We start from the raw sequence: 18,913 nt of genomic DNA, 5'->3' as shown, positions 1-18,913 counted from the left end.
TTGTTTACAGGTCACACGGGCAATGTTAACCAAATGCGTGTGACCTAGAGAGAACAATGTAGCTCATGTGGCCCACATTACGGACAATTCGATTTTCATTCAGCCATCAGTAAACCCTGTGTCCTTCTTGCAATGCTCTAAACCCTGCCCCTCCTCCCAGACAGCAGAGGTGGCTCTGGCCAACCTGAAGAGCAAGTATGAGAACGAGAAGGCCATGGTGACAGAGATGATGATGAAGCTGAGGAACGAGCTGAAGACCCTCAAAGAGGACGCCGCCACCTTCTCCTCGCTCAGAGCCATGTTCGCCACACGGTAAGCCCCTCGCCTGTTCACCAACGCCCGCATGACTCTGGTCCTCACTCTCTTCTACCCTGCATGACTGCACTGCCTCAGTAGGGTACGGTGTGGGACACCATACAGTAAAGCACGCACCCTTGATTTTAGCATTCCCATTTTACGACGGTGACAAACAAAAGAAAATAGCTTATCTTTGTGCATTGTGGGGCAATTGGTTGTGTCTCCCTTTGCATGAAAATGCATTGGGTCCAACCTAATACCTTGATTTGATCACATACTCAATGTTCAGACGAATCAGATTGCTGGGTCGGAATTATCTGTGGTATAATGTAGTACAAAGAAAGATTTGCAAACTTTCTCGCCAAAGTAAAAACTTCCAGTGATCAGCAGCACCTCACTACACCCCTTGGTGCACGTTACTTTTGCGGTATTAAGTCGATCATAACATGCCGTCCAAAGCCCACATCGATGTCCACACCCGTTAATCTCAGAGCAGCTGCCATAAGGGACACCTGAAACTTGTGTGTGATTTTAAGAGCCAAGTGTGTCCTTGGGCTCCCCAGAGCCTGAGAGCATGCTGCAGAGAGTCAACATTAGACCACAATAACACTGGTGTGTTAATGCCGTGGTGACACCATCTGGCACCATCAGGCGACCTATAGGACACGATGACAATCCAGAACAACAACTGGGTCATCTATGTTTATCAGATCCACGACATATGCTATGCATCTGCATATTCTTGTAGGGTATGGCGGGTTAAGTATTTCCCTTGTGTACCAATGCGTATGTGTCATGGAGTGGTGACATTTTTTTCTGGTCCTATTTTGGAGTTTTGGAGGCCGACTGATTCTGCAAACATATTGGTGACGAGGTGTGTGTGTGTGTGTGTGTGTGTGTGTGTGTGTGTGTGTGTGTGGAGATCAGAGGGAGGTGCTGCTTACCCCATCATTAAGCTTCCTGATTCCTATAAGAAGCAGGCCAAACGTTTGTTTGTAATCCCTACCTCAGCTTGCAATACACAAGGTTTGGAGTGTGTGTGTGGGGGGGGGGGGGGTATTGTTGTGACAATAACAACAAACACATGTAAGGCTTAAAGCTCATCGCTCAAACAACACACAAGTCCAAAACAGAGTTTCCTCCATGTTTCTTCATAGCCGGTGTTTGCTGTAGGGTCACTGCCCACTGCTGCGTTCAAAGGCCTCTCTGGTCCGTGATAAACAAGGCATTGTTGATGCTGTGGGCATCATGTTCTCCCTTGCCCTTCATCTCACCCACCTGGCTGCCATTTCATACCTACCTTTCTCCATTTCAGGTTGAATGTGCCGAAGTCAGTCCATATTCCTGCACAGGCTCAATCAGTAACTGGAGGAGAACGCCTGCGTCAGCATATATATAAGACATTGCGTTGTCATGACAGTTTTGGTGCAGTGCAGAGAATCAAACATCCAGACATTGTGGGTGGGATGCTCAATGGAAGTGACGTGGCTAAATATAAATAGAAGTGGTGTTAAGCAGAAGGTTTATTGTTGTTTATTGTCAGACTCAACCGCCACAGCCAGCGTTCCTTGTTATCGTTCGTAGTTTACATTCTGTGTGGAAGAGGAGCCATCTAGGACGTGTCTCGGTGTGTCTGTAGACGGCAGACAGCCATTACTGCTCGGCATGCAGCCCATGTAAGGAAATGGAACGCGCTGTGTTAAATCAATGTAAACACACACACACACACACACACCATGTGTGTTTGAAGGTTATTAAAGGTCACAGCCTATTAGCCTGGCAGTGATTTAGGGGAGAGAACACGCCAGGCAGGGCTAACGTAGAGTCTGTTTACGGGGTTATTGGTATGTAAATGACGGCCCACATGCTGCTGGGTTGGAGTGGGACCGGGAGAAGGACGAAGGCCCCTCTGAGGGGCCAGGGGACTGGCTTGGCAGAGGTTTCCCACACTCCCCGTCCCCTCTTCTGCCCCTTCATACCCCCCCGCCCCCTTTTCCTCTTCCGCCAGTCCCCGGGACTGCTAGTATTCTGGACAAAAAGAGTGAGAGGGGGGAGGAAGGAAGGGGTGGTCATGGATTAAGATTGCAGAGATGTTGCAGACCGTGGTCAACTTCGGGAGGATCTTGTTGTTTTAATCACAATGTGTAATCCACTTGGATCAACACATAGCCATGTATGTTATCTTGAGTTAGCTTATGCTGTTGCTGTGTGGGTGTGTGCGGGAGGTTGCACAAAGGCGTATGTTTTTCCAGCAGCAGTCTGTGCTGTACTGGTGTCATGTTCGACAGTATAATCTCAGACCCCCTTACATTCCAGCGACATGCCTCAACACGTTCCTGCTCTTTCTTCTTGGTCAGAGAGTGAACCAAATCGTGTTCCTCTAACACGCACACTCTCATTATATCTACGTCTGGTTTGTACTTTTGTTGAACACACACTCATACACATCCAATGCATACACAAACAGACACACACACAAACATATACACACACACACACACACACATACACTCTTTATGATGGCCCACCATCCATGACCAATGAGGAGCAGACAACAGAAGTGTCTGAAAAGCCGATTTTGGGGGATGGGGGTGTGGGGAGTATTGGGGGGTTTGTGTTACATTTTGAGATGTTCCACACAACACATATTTAAGAATGTTGCTACTGCTATTTACACATGAGTGTAGTAAGTGACTTATATGGGTGGTTGTTGGTGTGTATGTGTGTGTGCGTGGAGTGGTTATTACATACACGGCTGTGTCTTTAGGTAGAAAGCCTGTCGCCTGACGTCAGACTAAAATGTAAACCAGCCTCGAGGGATTCAATGTTTTGAATGTGGCAAGTGTTCTTCCGTGAGAGCGCGCACACACACACACACACACACACACACACACACACACACACACACACACACACACACACACACACACACACACACACACACACACACACACACACACACACACACACACACACACACACCCCTCGTCCAGCCGGCCCTAAGAAAGGCCTCCATTGTGTTCAGCTCATTCCGACGACAGAGACCTTGATTTTCTTTTCCCGGGAAAAAATCTCCCAGACCCTCCCTGCAGCCGTCCCCCCCTGCCGGCCGGCCGTCCCCGCCCTCATTAAGTGCTGCTGCTCCTCACAGGGAGACCCCCGCCGCCCCACACTGGGTGTAATGAAGCAGCACTGATCCCCATTGTCCAGCTGTGTGTCCCACCGGGAATCAAACCCTCGGACACAAGGCGAGGGGGCAAGGTGTGCGTTCGCCCTGGGCGAGTCTGCTGAGGTTACGGGTTCAGAGACCACCGCCCACCCCCCACAACCAGAAGAACACAACCACAGTGTCAATGTTTTGCCATTGGCCGGCCTCCGCCGGCCAATGGGCTCCAGCCAAAGCAAAACATTGAGACCTTTGAGTTGACCAATCAGAAGTGTGGATGTGAGTATCAGAAGATAAGGGAATAAAACTGGAGAACACACAAATGCTGTGTAGGTTTTGTGAGCGAGGCTTGTGAGTACATCTCCAATAGCTTCAGGCACAGTGAACCCACACAGAGTAAATATACTCTTTAACTTGCAATACCTCAGGGAGAGTGGTAATTTTTTCTAAAGAAAGCAAGTTTAACAGAGGCTAAATGACATGAGCCTACAGCGTTGCCGCTTGTAAACAAGGTTTAGTGGCCTGCCGCTCTCTCCACTGAGGTGTGGCGGTCCTGTCTTGAAGAACGCCCCTTCAAACGGTCCTGTCAGCAGCCTAACACAACGAGAGAGAGAGAGAGAGAGAGAGAGAGAGAGAGAGAGAGAGAGAGAGAGAGAGAGAGAGAGAGAGAGAGAGAGAGAGAGAGAGAGAGAGAGAGAGAGAGAGAGAGAGAGAGAGAGAGAGAGAGAGAGAGAGAGAGAGAGAGAGAGAGAGAGAGAACCACAGTGAGAAAGAGGGGGAGGGAGGGAAAGCGGCCAGGAAATGCAGAGAGAAAAGGAGGAGGCGGAGATCGAGCGATACAGAAATAAGGAAGGTGGTTGAAAAGGGAAAGCAAGAATCTGCTGGTGAGGGAGAAAAAGGACAGAGCTCATGGCGATGGGCAGGGGGCATGGGGAGAGCGGGACAGAGATGTGCCTTCATATTCCGGCAGATGACCCAGTTTATACACCTGTCAACGCTTTGAAACACGCATGTCCAACACACACTCTCACACTGAAGGGCAAAGGGAGACGAGGGTGTGATGAGGCCCTAAATCATCGCTGGGGGCGTTTTTCCAAAACGGCCGACAATGACTCTAATGGAATGGCATGCTTCAGACTGATATGGATGGTGTATCCATTGCTATATAAAAGCTATCAATCTTGCTAACGTATCTTCCCAAAATTGGAGCTCTAGCCTTCAGTCATGGACTTTCCATTCTCCAACTCATCTTCAACTTATCGAGTCTCTCCATCGCCCCCTCCTCTTCCTCCCCTTCCTCTCGTTTGGTCTCTAGGATCCGGAGGAAGGGAATCTCCATGGAGACCCTGTAGGTTAATGTGTGCATGCTTTTGTGTCTGTGATCTATTGTTAAGGGCCTCCAGGTACACACTCCTTCTCCTGGCATTCAGATAACCTCTAAAATGGCATACTTAAACGTATCACCTGGTCGTGAATGTTTCAATACCCCCATGACTTCCACCGCTAGCAGCTCCTCCAATGAGGGGGAAAATAACTTAAACATAGCAGTTGGATTTCTGCATATTGGCAAGTTAATATTGTCATTGTATTTGATTGATACCAGAAACACTACCTACTGAATGGTTTGAAAAAAGCTGATAACGGAAGATAATATAATGATAGGTTAGGTGAGGGTTCCAGGTCGTTGTGGTTTGGGTGTAGTGCTCCACCTAGTGGTGGTAACGGATACTGCCCAACTAGGTGAAAGGTTGTGATACAAATGATAGATTTTTTCATTCTTAATGTCACAATTACATAAATGTATCAAATAACAAGTTGACAATTGTGATTTCGTAATCTGAATTCCTAATTCGGGTCTTCCGGTTTCATCTTAATTTATCAACGCTGTTTAGTTTGACTATGGAAGCTGCCACTGCCCCCTGCTGCCTGATTATAGGAAGTAAAGGAAAAAACGAAAATCTTCTAATAAACCAACCCTTCTATTCGTTCTGCCCTCCTGCAGCTGTGACGAGTACGTCACCCAGCTGGACGCCATGCAGCGGCAGCTGTCGGCGGCCGAGGACGAGAAGAAGACCCTCAACTCCCTGCTGCGCATGGCCATCCAGCAGAAGCTGGCGCTCACGCAGCGGCTAGAGGACCTGGAGTTCGACCACGAGCAGACCCGCCGCGGGGGCACCGCCAGCCGGGCCAAGGGCCGCGGGCGGGCGGCTGCTGCCGCCGCCGCCGCCACCACCACCTCTGGGGCCGCCACGCTCAACCCCCACGTAAGTCAGAGCCTCAGCTGCGCCGGCTCTGGCCGCCCAGAGATCAGCAACGTCCTGCCCAACGGCATCATGGGAGGCCCCGTGGTCTTCTGCAGCGAGAAGTACAAGATCTACTGCGACTGAGGACTGGGAAGGCCGGGTGTCTGATAGGACCCCCCCCTCAACGGGACCGCTGTGTACAGAGGGGGGGGGGGGGGGGGAGGGGTCGCCTCCCTCCCCCCCTGGCTTTAGTGAATGAAAGCCCCGCTCGCTTGCTTGGTCGTCCGCCCCTCTGGGCGTGTCTAGCCCCCCCCGTGCTTACCGGCTGCTCGTTGCCTGTTGGTGTGTCCGCTACAGGGGGAACGCAGGTGTGTGTACAGTGTGTGTGTGTGCTAGGTGTCGGGCGGGGGCGGGACACATTTCGGCGTGTGGTATATAAGGAGTGTGCCCCCCTGTGGTCGTAGTCGGGATGGTTTTTGTGGATATTATTGGGTGTCTATACTTCGCCACCGTCCTGGTGCCCGTGCGTCGGGTGTAAAACGCTGGCCCGCGTTGTGCGTAGGTGTCTTCCGAGCCCCCTCACTGTACCGCCGGGTCACTTGGGGGGACATGTGAAGGGGGCGTCACGCTCTCGGCCGTGGGTCAGAGCGTGACGTCTTCTACCCTTAGGCTTGTCTGCTGGCGAGGGTGCTCCTTGATGAAACGACCCCTCGTTACCTTCTCGGTGTCCTGGCCAATCCCCAGGACCCGCCTGTTGCCCCGGCAACCCACTGTCCAATCAGGTCACTGATTAATGTTTACATGAACAAAAAAGAAATAAAGGAAAAATATGCAATCTCCGACGGCAAGCCCTTGCCCTGGGAGTATTCTCGACCGAAATTCAAAGTCACAAGTGGGTTAGCTGACGAATTGCTTCAGCGGACCGGATGAGAAGGAGCACCTGTGACCACATATAGTTTTTATATTTTATTTTGTAATTACGGGATTGTTTTTAATATGCTTGTACACCAATATGGTAGTGATGATGATCAGTACTAGAAATTGCATGGCTTTGCAGCTGAAATGCTCACAAGCTTTTTTTAATTTATTTTTCCAACAGTGTATCTGTGTTCAGATGTGTGATCTAAACCCATGTGCTACAGGGCTCTACATTGTAAAGAACAACCCAGGCAGGCTTCTCCCTGCCTGGACTATGGCTTCTGACGAATCGGTCTCCATAGCTAAATTCAAGTGCGCTTGGTCAGAGGTGCCTCAGGTTCCCTAGTCGCGACATAAAGGATATCTAGATTACTGTGAAACAGATAAAACAAGTTTTTATTGAAAATGCAGGTTTTTTTGTTTTGTTTTCTTTACACAAATTTAATGAAATGCAAATCCTGAAAGAGCACAAATCCAAACGATTTTGGATCCTAAATCTGCTATCGGAAAAAAACGACCATCGTCAGACACGAGTCAAAGTGCCTGTCGACCCGAATCACCTGAAATATATATTTATCTACATTTATGTAAAGCCCTGTCCACCTGATGATATAATACACCGTCCCTTCTCCCCATTAGCCTTGGAAGCTGACCTTAAAGCTCTGATATCATGTGTGTGTAGATGTGGTTTGGAAACACACACGCCTGGTGTCTCTAACCTTTGTCTTGTCACTTGTTCGCCCCCATATGACTCTTTTTACAGATTGTCAGACGCTTGTTCACCCCACATCGCCACTCACCCTTTAACTAAAAAAAGAGGGATTGTGGGTAATCTTTTATGTCAGGTAACGTCCTCACGCATTGCATACATCTTGCTTGTGTGTGTGTGTGTGTGTGTGTGTCTCATAATCTTCAGCATTGTGACCCTTGTTTGTATATATTTTTACAAAGAGGGGTCCCTTTGTTTCTGGGTGTGTGAGGATAAACCTATGTACTGTCTTAGTATCTAAAATAGCTTTAAACCCTTGCGCATATAGAAAGAACCAATACGAGTGGGGCTTGTATAGATATTACAAAGTACTGCTTGTGGATCATAAACACATAGGCTTTATGATGCGAAAAGCAGGGTTGATGTACGGAGATCCTGCAAGATAAATCAAAGTATGTTTGCTTTTTTCTAACTATACCGAGAACGAATAAATCCCCAATTATATTCTTGATACGACCGCGTTCAGGTTAGGATCTTGCAGGATCGTTCTACAGTATTTCTTCCTCTCAGGGACAAAGGGAGGGAGCTTGTTTCTATTGCAGAAAATGTAAGGCGCCAACCCTGCTTGAGAGCACATCCATAGGTAAAAGGCACGCAGTGTAGAGACGGACACAGCTATTGTACACATTGAAGGCTATGCTATCCTACACATGAAAGCTATGCCACCATACAGAGTGAAAGGCTAGGGGGAAGAGAAGTTCCTCTGGAGGTCCATGTTCACTCACTCTTTTCTAATTTCATTATACATTTTAATGAACTTTTAAGAGTGACATATTGGGTTTCTTTTTCTTTTGCATAAAAATTTCTTGAAAGCGGAGAGATGAAAACTTTCCGAGGAGCTCCGGGAGCAGGGAGCTAAAGAAGGAGGCTAGTGAAGAAAGCTAGCATAAGAAACTAAACATGCTAGCGCAGATAACCAGGAATCTGGTCTTGATCATGGTCATTGAGTTAGCCTTGAATCAACTAATTACTTTCCAAGGGACATAGAGTCCAAATGTTACCCCTAACCGCTAGTATATGCTCTGTGAAACCACTGAGCGGTAGTTAGACCTAACAACCCAGGATGTACTCAGATTATAACCTGTTATGGATATAGTTTCATACAGTTTGAATTCAACGTCTAGTTTATCTGTCGCCATAACGACCTGCCACTTTAATATTTAAATAAGCTTCTCCTACCTCTGTGCTAACATGCTCCGCCCACTCGTCAATACGTTTTTCTGAGTTGCCGTTCTGGTACATCGTCAGATCTCTGATTGATGTCAAATGCATGTGAAATACACAACTCACTCGTTGTTGTTATTGTTATGATTATTAACCAGCACGTCACACTGGGGGATGCCTTTCTCCTTTGCTTTGGTTGCGGGGTGATGTTTCAACTGCCCCGGAAGTGAATGAACGCTGTACTAGCGAGTCACTGGCTTCTTAGCGGCTTCTGCTTGGCGATCTCGCTTGTACTCTGCCCCGCATTTTATGCATACGATAATAAGCTTTATTTTAACACTGGCTCAGGGTGTTTAACTCGGCTCATGTTTTCTGTTTGCCATGACTAACGACAAGTCACTGTGTCTTCTTTCTCGAAAGAGGCGACAAGCTCCTCACTGTTAAACTACAGTTTTCACTAATACTCATAAGAGGAAGCATGCTCACCTTAACGATGTGTTGTTTCTTTCTTCATTTGTTCCAGTTATTGCAGTAGTTCTGCCCGGATGAGGAGGTACTGACACAAGGTCGATTCTCACCTCTGAATCGGTTTCGCCGAAGGTTAGCACAGCATAGATAATTTGGACTTGAGGATATCAAGGCAACACCAGCCGAAAACCAAACGATGAAAACAGTCGTCCTTAAGCTAGATTTCTAATTGTATTCCCCCCACTGCTGTCTCATTTAAGCTATGCAATATGACATGGATGGGAATCAAGCTAAACTTCACTTCTTTAATTGCTGCTGCCAGAAGCTAGGATTTCTAAGTACAAGGCTCACACTTTCCGTGGGAAATGTATGAGCGACTTCAATATTATAATTACCCCTCAATTTAAAGGCAAAGGAAAACAGGTTGTATCTCAATGTAATGACAACTATTTTTTTCTACTTTAATGTTCTTGGATTTTAGTTTTTATTATTTGTATTATTCTGTGCACTTTCATTATATAGGAAAATGTCATACTATTATCAACCAGAGAAATTCGTAGTGGCGTGGTTTGAGTTTTTTTCCCATATCTACACATAGTAGGCTATATATAGGATCATAGGCCTATGTGACATCTACTTTGTGATGAGCAAACGCCTCTTGCATATGGGAAGGCGCCACAAACCACGACCTACTAATTGACTGTCTGTGAGAATTGTAACCATCTAAAACGTTAATTTTTTTCTTGGTTATATATTTACACTCTGTTAGCCTTTATGTTTGTTCTATTATGATCTCTGATAGAAAAAGTCCAGGGTGATCAAATTCTGGGGTTTTTCGTGTATTTATTATTCCTAGGAATAGTTCGAAAAATTGCGCTAAAACTTGACAACGCTCTTGATTCAAAAGAAGGTGAGTTGTGTTTAAGGAAAAAAAAACTGTGTGACAAAAACAAGCTTTTTTTCCCAGCTTCTTACCGAAGGGCGTTCCACTGAACGTGGATCACTGACCAACAGAATTCCCTACAAGTGCATCGATTAAAATTCCAAATTGGAATTGTTCCATTCTCCCTTTGCTTATCGTGCCAAATCATGGTACACCATTTTAGGTTGAACAGAATCAAGACTATGAAAAGGGACATTTTTTGTCAATGGGAAAGGCTTAGTTTGGACCACGGCTCTTGCGAGGGACGTGATACGGTTTTCTGATTTGTTTGGTTTCTTGTTTCCAACCAGTAGTGCCTTTCATTATTTCAAGGGAGAATCTTAGACTAGGATTTTATGTTTATTTTTAAAGGGTTGGGTTCAAAGTAACTGTGAGCAGCAATAAATGCGAAGGGTCGACCCCTATCTGCAAGAACGAAAAACAGTTTAAATTGGCTCGATTAAAAATAAATTAATTGTAGGGAATCATGTGGGTCAGTCGTCCATACAAAACATTCAGGGGTATATTGAGAAAAAAAAAAAGTTATGATGTTTTATTTTGATTGGTTTTCTCACACTTTGGGAACCCAAATAAATCCCAATGAACAACACCCTCCATGCATCTGATTTGTATGTGTTTGGCTATTGGAAACATCTCCAACTCTAGCTATGTATGGTGAAGGTAATGTGATATCAATAGTATTGTGGAGGAAAATGTGAGAGCGCATTTTTTCATTCCGTCGTTCATTATGGTGGTGTTATTTTTTTATTATTGATCTTTTTTATATCATCTTTAAGCATTAATGTTTTCAGGAAACAGAAAACTAAATTAGCATCAACAAGCTTGAACTGTGCCATTATAGCCAAAGCTCGCTTGTTGAGGCGTTAAAAGTTGAAATATGGAAAAAGAAACGTAAAAAGATAAAGTGCAATTCTGATACTGTTTTACATTTTGAAAGACCTCAAAGTTTTCTGTTTGCTGGAAGCACTAGCATTGTGATAATACATTAGCTGTGCAAACTTTATATTGTCATATTGTGTTCAGTATTGCTCCATAATTGAGAGTTTGATACCTTTTTATATGAAATAACGACTTCACCTGTATTTATTTGAATTGTCATGCAGTACTGTATTCTTATCAATAATGTGCGTTATGATTAGTGACATAATGATTACAGCTAAATGTCATATGCATGTTTTTTTCAGTTATGGGACCTTTACACAGAATTGTAAAACAAACGTATAACTTGGTAATGGGTGAGAAGAAAAAAACAAAAATAGAATTGAAAAAGGAAAAAAAAGACGAGTCTTTTGTCTCGTATGTATTACTGCTGAAATACCGCTATGAAAAGTGTTGTTTGTTTTCCTGGAGAGATATGGGCTGTGTAAGGGTAGTCATACTGGTTAAGGAAAAAACGAGAAAAAAAAGAATAAAGGTAACTTTAAGTCCAGAGATGTGTCTTGTGTGGGTTTTGTCTATGTATGTGTATGTATATATACATATGTATGTGTGTGTGTGGGTGCCGTCTTGCTGTGCTCTGAAGGGTTAACCCCACAGCTGAGTGCGCAGCAGCAGTCCCAGGCTGACGGATCCGGCCCAGCCTCGTCCCAGAGTGTTCCCAGCTGGAGGAGCTCAGGCCTGGGAAAAGGCTGGAGTGACTTCCCAGCTGTCCCGGAGACTCGGGGACGTGATCACGTTTCACACAATGCACACCCACACCCAGAGAAATAAAAAAGTCCACCAGCCCCTTCTACTCCCACCTCTCTGTCCGTCTGTCTCTTCCTCTGTCTGTTCCTCTCTTTTTTCTATCCTTTCTCATATTTCAACCCTTTCCCGGCGGCCTTGCTCTACCTTGTTGCATTTCATCATCCAATGTTATTTCCCTGGTTTTTCCAAAAGTCTCTGACCTTCCCCACGCTAAATTAAAGTCAAGAAACAAACACTGACCGGACCCAACGGCCTCTGACCTGTGATACTCCTCCACTTCCTGTTGCATCCCCGGGGGGCATCTTAGCCTATAGATTCAATCTCTCTCGTTCTCTCCCTACCCCCCCCAACCCCCTTCTCTGCTTCCTCTGGAGTTGTTCAACTGGAAAATCGTTGGAAGGGGCTCAATTTCGAGGAAAGGAAGCAACGTTAACTTCTAACTTTAACAGTCAAATGTCCTCTGTCCCCATAAAATCCCAGAATCCTAAAACAAAGATGTCACGCTTTGCCTTATACAATTTTCCAAATTCTACACTAGAAATAAGCCAATCTAATTTGGTACCAAATTTGCTTTGGTATCTTTTTTTAGATTAGTTTATCTTTTTACTGTGTCTCTGTATGGTGGGAGGGAGGGAAAAGTAAGATGGAGCCCATAGTGACGTTGCAATGCAAGACGTTTCTGCCTCCAGATCAACCGGTGACAGAAACATGACCCTCTCCCTTTGACTGTCATGTGGTTTGAGTCTTCACTTTGATAACTTAATAAACAGCCTACGCCTCTGTCACCATTCCAACACCATACCAATTGGCATTTCTTAATGCCAATTATGAAAGGCAGGGGAGGGGAGGGGGGCAGTTGATGGGGGATTTGCCTATGACATCACCACCACCGGAGACAGTGCAGTCTATTGTTGGTGCTGGTCTTCCTCACGCCTCGCCTGTCTGCTGCGAGGGGATAGGGATCTGGGTTCCAGTACTGGCCCGCCCACTCCGTCCAGTCAGGTGCCGTGGAGACAGCAACACAAGGGCCGTCACTCCCTCAGCTGTCTCTACGCTCACTTGTGCAGGATCCTGTTTCACCACATGGTGTCTCTGTAACAGACGCAACACACACAGGCTCACTTACAGCACTCACACACACACATACATACAGACTGACACGCACAAAGGAACATACACATACAAACACACACACACACACAAATCCCTATTTGTGTCAGCAGCATTATTATTAAGGGGGGGAAGGTTCACAGAAGGTTTTAAAAAGATTATTGTGTTGGCACCTTTTACCTCCACGGTTGAGCTTTGCTTTTTGGATGTGTGTGTGTGTGTGTGTGTGTTTGTATGTGTATGCTCCTTTGTGCGTGTCAGTCTGTATGTATGTGTGTGTGTGAGTGCTTGTGTGTGCATGTAAGTGAGCTGTGTGTGTTGCGTCTGTTACAGAGACTGCTGCGGGAAACCATAATGTGTGCGTTCCTAAGTGTGTTCTTGGAGGCCTTCTTAACCAAAGGTTTCTCACAAAGAGTCTTCTTTCTGCACGTCAGCCGGAGATATCATCATGTGACGTTCTTAATTCACGTGGACATTTGGAGAGCAAAGAACCAAGAAAGCACACAGAGTGCATCTGGTGAGGAAAAACAGCCTCAGAAAAGAGCAAACAACATGTACAAACAACCACGGCTGTCGGAGAGACAAACATACCACTTCCGGGCTGCTGAAGTATCTTCAATTTCCCCCCCCCCCCCCCCCCCCCCCCCCCCCCACACACACACACACACCCACACACACACACACACACACACACACACACAAAGACAAACAGACAGACGCACCACACATCCATCAATCAAACCTTTATTTATTCAGGTAAAAAAAGACGTTGAGTGACATTCATTTTGCAGTGTACCCTGATAACAGTGCTCGTTAAAATACAACCTTAATGTCATAGCACACATCAAAACATCCACACACACCCAAATAATGTATATCCTACTTATACTTTATCTTAAGCCAACGCTTTGAATGAGACGTGAACCATGCAGGGCGGATTAACTTCTGAATAAAAATGAGTTTCACTGAATCTCATTACTCGCATTCAGAAACATTTCTCACTCCTGACAGTCCCGGAACTATGGGTGTGAAAATCATAATCCCCATCATCATCATCATCATCATCATCATCATCATCATCATCATCATCATCATCATCATCATCATCTTCTCCCTCCCTTTAATGTATGAGTCACACAAGTCTACACATAACGCTGGTGTGTGGTCCCACAGGTATCATTCTGGTGACGTTTGGCTGCGTCACAGAGCACAATACACGCACAATACACACCCACACCCAATACACACGTCTAGTGCCGGGTTTAATTTGCACAGGAGGGCTGCTTCGTGTGCTAATGAAAGAGGAGCGAGCGGCACGGTGCGGGTGTGATTAGTTGTACGATCGGGAGCCGGGGGGGGGGTTTAGGTGTGAGAAAAACACGCTCTCACATTCCGCGTTTCTCCTTTCATCGGCATTTGCTGCCCTTCATCTATCTATCTTCCATTTATTCTTTGTCTTTTCTCGTTTTGGGTCCCCTAGTTTTCAGCTTAATTTTCTTTTTCTCTCTTTCTGTCTCTCTCCCCTCAAACTTTTTTCCGCCTCTCTCCCCTCTCTCTGTCCCTCTCTTTCTCTCTATCCCTCTTTCTTTCTCTCCCTCTCTTTCTCTCCCCCTCTCTCTCTATCCATATCTCTCGCCCTCTCCCCCTCTCCCTCCCTCCCTCCCTCCTTCTCTCTCCCTGCGTCCCCCTCCCTCAGTGAATGGTGTGTTGTGTAGACGTGGCTTCTGAGCCCCTAGGGAAGCGGAGGAGAAGAGGATGTGTCTCATGGGGGTTTACTCTGTGCACCCAGCATGCCCCCCCCCCCCCCCCCCCCCCCCCCCACACACACACACACACAGTCTCTTAAGCACACACACACACACACACACACACACACGCACACACACACTTCCACACACGCTCACACACACACACACACTCATACCCAGAGTGCAGCCAGTACCCAGTGCTCCGGGGGCTCTGAGCCTGTTTAAGACATGAGTTCAGTCATCCGCAAATCACTCGACCCCTCTGAGTCCACAGTGACATGTGCAGCACTACATCAGACAGCTACACTCTGCACAGAAACGGCAACACAACGAAAACAAACCTGCCTGGTTCAGAAGTGCATCCTGCAGAACAAATTATGGTGCAACAAACAGACAGTAGACAGACTGTTGCAGATTAATTGGTACTAATGAGTGTAATATGGGAAATAAAATGCGCTTTATTATTAGCAGCGACGCCGTCACAGAAGAAAGTACAGGACAGTAGGCCTCGTACAAATTCATTTTCTTGTTAACGAGCAAAAATAGAAAATGTATTGGCTTTTTCACAATAACATTAGTAGAAATGTAAATGTCAACATTTGACATTATTATGCTACATTCAAAGAGAGAATATAGTAGGCCGACCTTTGAAACTAAAGGCTACATCAATTAACCAAATAGTTAGAACAACGACCAGTTGTACTGTATTTTAGTCTAGTAGTATTCTCAATGGCAGCCGGCCAGCCAGGGAGCTTTGTACTGGTGTGTGTTCATTACGGACACGAGAGAAGCGTGCAGCTACAGCGGCACCCACAAAAGTGGTTAATGATGCGTGGCTGAGTTGACATGGGTTTAGAAAGAACACGAGGGAGGAGGATGATAGACCTACTACACACACACACACGCGCGCGCGCGTGCCCGCACCAACAGACACTCACGCACACACACGCTCGCGCACACGCATGCACTCGCGCACAAACACACACACACACACACACACACACACACACACACACACACACACACACACACACACAGACGGAGAGGGAGCCGCTATCGTGTTTCTAGGGTCTGTTTTAGAAATGTTTGGAATTACTTGCGGGGCCCATTTTTAGCCAACTGTGTTCCTTTTGGTTCAATTATTTATTTTCGAACCAAGAATGATTTCTGGGGCAGAGGACTCGTCTCAACCTAATGAAGGCCAAGGCCACACAGCCCAGTCCACTCTATCGCTGAGCAGGCAGAGCAGCATTATAATGAAGAAGCCTGTATGAGCCATGAGCAGGAAGAGTTGCAGCTACAGAAAAAACAAAGGCTACAGTAGATGTTGAAATCCCTTCAGTGTTGTCGTTTTTCACTTGAAGTTGTTGGCCTACATTCCTTGGAAATATATAGAGCAAACAGTGGGAGACATAAAAATGCAAATTGATAGGCCAATTCAAGTTGTACTATTTACTTAATTTGCCACAGTGATCTTGAATGCTGTTACGCCAACGGCAACGTCTACTGTGGACCTACACGCTCCTCTCCTCTGCTTAATAATGCCGTGCTTGATGAATGGGCCAGCGTGCCCGCCCCTATCCTCGGGAGCGCGCATCTTTTTCCAGAGACCCGAGGACCGAAGTATCGTGCCGCGCAGAGGAGACACTTCTTTTCGGGAGACGGAGACGATGGAACTACGCGGAACAACGGTGCCCTGATTTCGTTCACAAAATATATTGTGCTCGGGTATTTAGTGGTCTGCGAAGGAAGCATGCAGAGTCCGTAGTCCGCTATCTAGACGTATCTGTGTAAAGAACAGGGGGGCTCAGAAGTCAGGACACTCCTCCCGAGTTAACGCCGTTTATGCCGGGGCAGCGAGTTTAATCTCTGCGGGAAGCGAGACAGTCCCAACAACTTTGTGCAAGATGCAGGGAGTCTCGGCTACTGGTAAGCAAAACGTTTCGATTATAACCTCTAACTTTGCTTTTTGCAACTCATGGGAATTCCTTTCTGTTTGTTTATGTAAAAAAAAAAAAAAACGGGACTTTTGCGCACAGGATGTAAATGCATTTGCCATCTGCCAGTGGGCAGTTAAGGCCTTTAGAAGCATTCATAGTATAGCCTACTATATATTTATTGCTGTTGCTTGAAATGCTATCGTACCACACAGAAAGAGCAGACAATAACCAAGCTGACACGACAAGAAAAGTAGCATTGCAATGCCAAATCTCAAAAGTAGCACCTCTGACGTCACCAACGCCTTCATACAAATCTGAGGCGTATTTCCTTGGTGTTGATATGCTCCATAAATCAGTGTGCCGAGATCAAATTATTTTTTAACAGCTGCTTTGATGAGATATGTCTGTCATCATAAAACCAGGATGCATATTTAGTGATGGAAACTGCTGTGTGTGTGTGTGTGGGATGGTACGTTTGTGAATGTGTTTGTGAGCGTGTGTGTGTGTGTATGTGTGAGTGCTGTCTGAGGGTATATGCGTTTGTGTGTGTGTGCAAGTATGTGTGTCTTTGCGTGTGGATAACTATATGTCTGTGTCTGTGTGGGTGTGTGTGAGGAAGTTTGTGTTGATGTGTGGATAAGTTAGTGTTGTGTGTTCGTGTGTGTTTTTTGGTAAGTTTGTGCGTGTGTGATTTTGTCTGTGTGTGTGTGGATAACTTTTCTTCTGTGTGTGTGTGTGTGTGTGTGTGTCTGTCGGTTATAATGGTTACCCAGGTCCATCATGTGTGGAACATGATATGAGGGGGAGGGATGAAGGAGTGTGATACAGTCAGAGGCCGACTGCTGAGCATGAAATGTGATTAGAAATCAGTAGACTGTGTCTCTGTCTCCTGTTTTTGTTCTTAGCTCAGAGTGTGCGTGCGTGCGTGCGTGCGTGCGCGTGGGTGTGTGTGATCGGATCAATTCATTCTCTGTCAGGCCTGTGCTGTGAGGGGGGGGGAGACATTTTGTTACCGTTACGGTGGTGTGCTCGCTCTCCTCTTTCGTTATTCCACACATTCCTTCCGGAGCGTTTTCTTAGAGGACACGACCCTCTTTCCGGCGGGCGACCCGGCCTGTGGTTGGGCGGCGGGACCATAGCGCAGCGTAAGCACGCGGCAGAAACGTCCCTGACGTTGACAATAGGAACCGATTTACTGCTGACACGGAGACAAAGGAGAGGGGGGGGGGGAAGGGGAGAGAGGGAGATATAAATATATTTGGGGGTGAAGTGCTGAAGGGATGATATTTGATGTTGAGGTGAGCAGCGAGCGGGCGGGCGGGAGAGAGAGAGAGGGAATGTTTGTTGGAGGGCTCAAGGGACGAATCGATCTGCCATCCTGCAGAATGATTTTCTTTTTCCGGCACTCTGGCAGTCACCCGTTTTCTATCTCTCTCTCTCTCTCTCTCTCTCTCTCTCTCTGCCTCTCTCACACACACATGCACACACTCTCTTTCATTGCCAAGACCTTGGGTTTTGTGTTTTCTTTCCCTTTTTCTCTCCCCCATCCTCTCCCTCACTGTCCCAAATCAATCTCGGCCCCCTCATATCCCTCTCTCTCTCTCTCTCCCGCTCTCTCTCTCTCTCTCTCTCTCTCTCTCTCTCTCTCTCTCTCTCTCTCTCTCTCTCTCTCTCTCTCTCTCTCTCTCTATCTATCTATCTTTATCTGTCCCACTCTCTCTCTCTCCCCCACTATCTCTCTCTCCTGCTCTTCCTCTATGAGACAGACGGCTGTCTCTCTCTATCCCTCTCTCTGTCTCTCACTCGCTCTCTTCCTCTCTATCTATCTTTATCTGCTCCACTCTCTCTTGCTCTCATCCAATAATCTCCCCCATCCTCTCTTTAAACATGCTCCCTTCATCTTCCTGTAGCCCCCCTGTGTGTGTGTGTGTGTGTGTGTGTGTGTGTGTGTGTGTGTGTGTGTGTGTGTGTGTGTGCGTGTGCCCAGTACCTGTGCTGCTCATTCCCATGCATACAGCAGAGAGCGGTCAGCGGGAGATCGAGCACAACAAGCCCACCAACTGCCCCTCGAGGGTTACACTCATGGGAAGATGCACCGCTACAGTATTACTATCCGTTGTGTATTTATCACCAACCAACCTCACCAAGCAAACACCAACTAATAGAATACACAAAGGGCGAGTGTGTCCGTCCGTGACCGCGGTTCATCCCTGGTCTTCCTCGGCCCTGAATGAGTGTTTATGGATTGGTGGGGCTATAGACACAACGGTCTTCTGGCCCCTCCAGTGGCTGGTCGGTCGGTGCTCTATTCTGCATCCTAATTGAGGCGATTGGGAGATGGTGAAGAGCGTGGCGTCCTTGTCACATTGATTTTACACAGACTTGCTCACACGTTTAAATAAAACCATGTCCTTCTATGCTCTCGCTCTCGCTCTCTCTCTTTCTCGCTCTCTCGCTCTCT

The 18,913-nt window shown here is 46.6% G+C and overlaps 2 protein-coding genes across 2 annotated transcripts in view; both read left to right on the top strand.

The window, feature by feature from the left end:
• Nucleotides 1-11,387, top strand: part of LOC307078910 (protein bicaudal D homolog 2-like) — a 39,087-nt gene extending 27,700 nt beyond the window's left edge. The window contains exons 9-10 of the mRNA XM_079740928.1: nucleotides 161-312; nucleotides 5,466-11,387. Of these exons, the coding sequence (XP_079597054.1) occupies nucleotides 161-312; nucleotides 5,466-5,850 (537 nt within the window). The 3' untranslated portion in view covers nucleotides 5,851-11,387. The remainder of the gene's footprint in view (nucleotides 1-160; nucleotides 313-5,465) is intronic.
• A 4,780-nt stretch (nucleotides 11,388-16,167) lies between these two features.
• Nucleotides 16,168-18,913, top strand: part of fgd (faciogenital dysplasia) — a 52,417-nt gene continuing 49,671 nt past the window's right edge. The window contains exon 1 of the mRNA XM_079741887.1: nucleotides 16,168-16,441. Within this exon, the coding sequence (XP_079598013.1) occupies nucleotides 16,420-16,441 (22 nt within the window). The 5' untranslated portion in view covers nucleotides 16,168-16,419. The remainder of the gene's footprint in view (nucleotides 16,442-18,913) is intronic.

The sequence above is a fragment of the Pollachius pollachius genome, assembly GCF_949987615.1.
Source record: "Pollachius pollachius genome assembly, chromosome: 8".
NCBI classification, from domain to species: domain Eukaryota; kingdom Metazoa; phylum Chordata; class Actinopteri; order Gadiformes; family Gadidae; genus Pollachius; species Pollachius pollachius.
The sequence above is the reverse complement of the archived record's forward strand: the minus strand, read 5'-3'. Positions and strand labels throughout refer to the sequence as shown.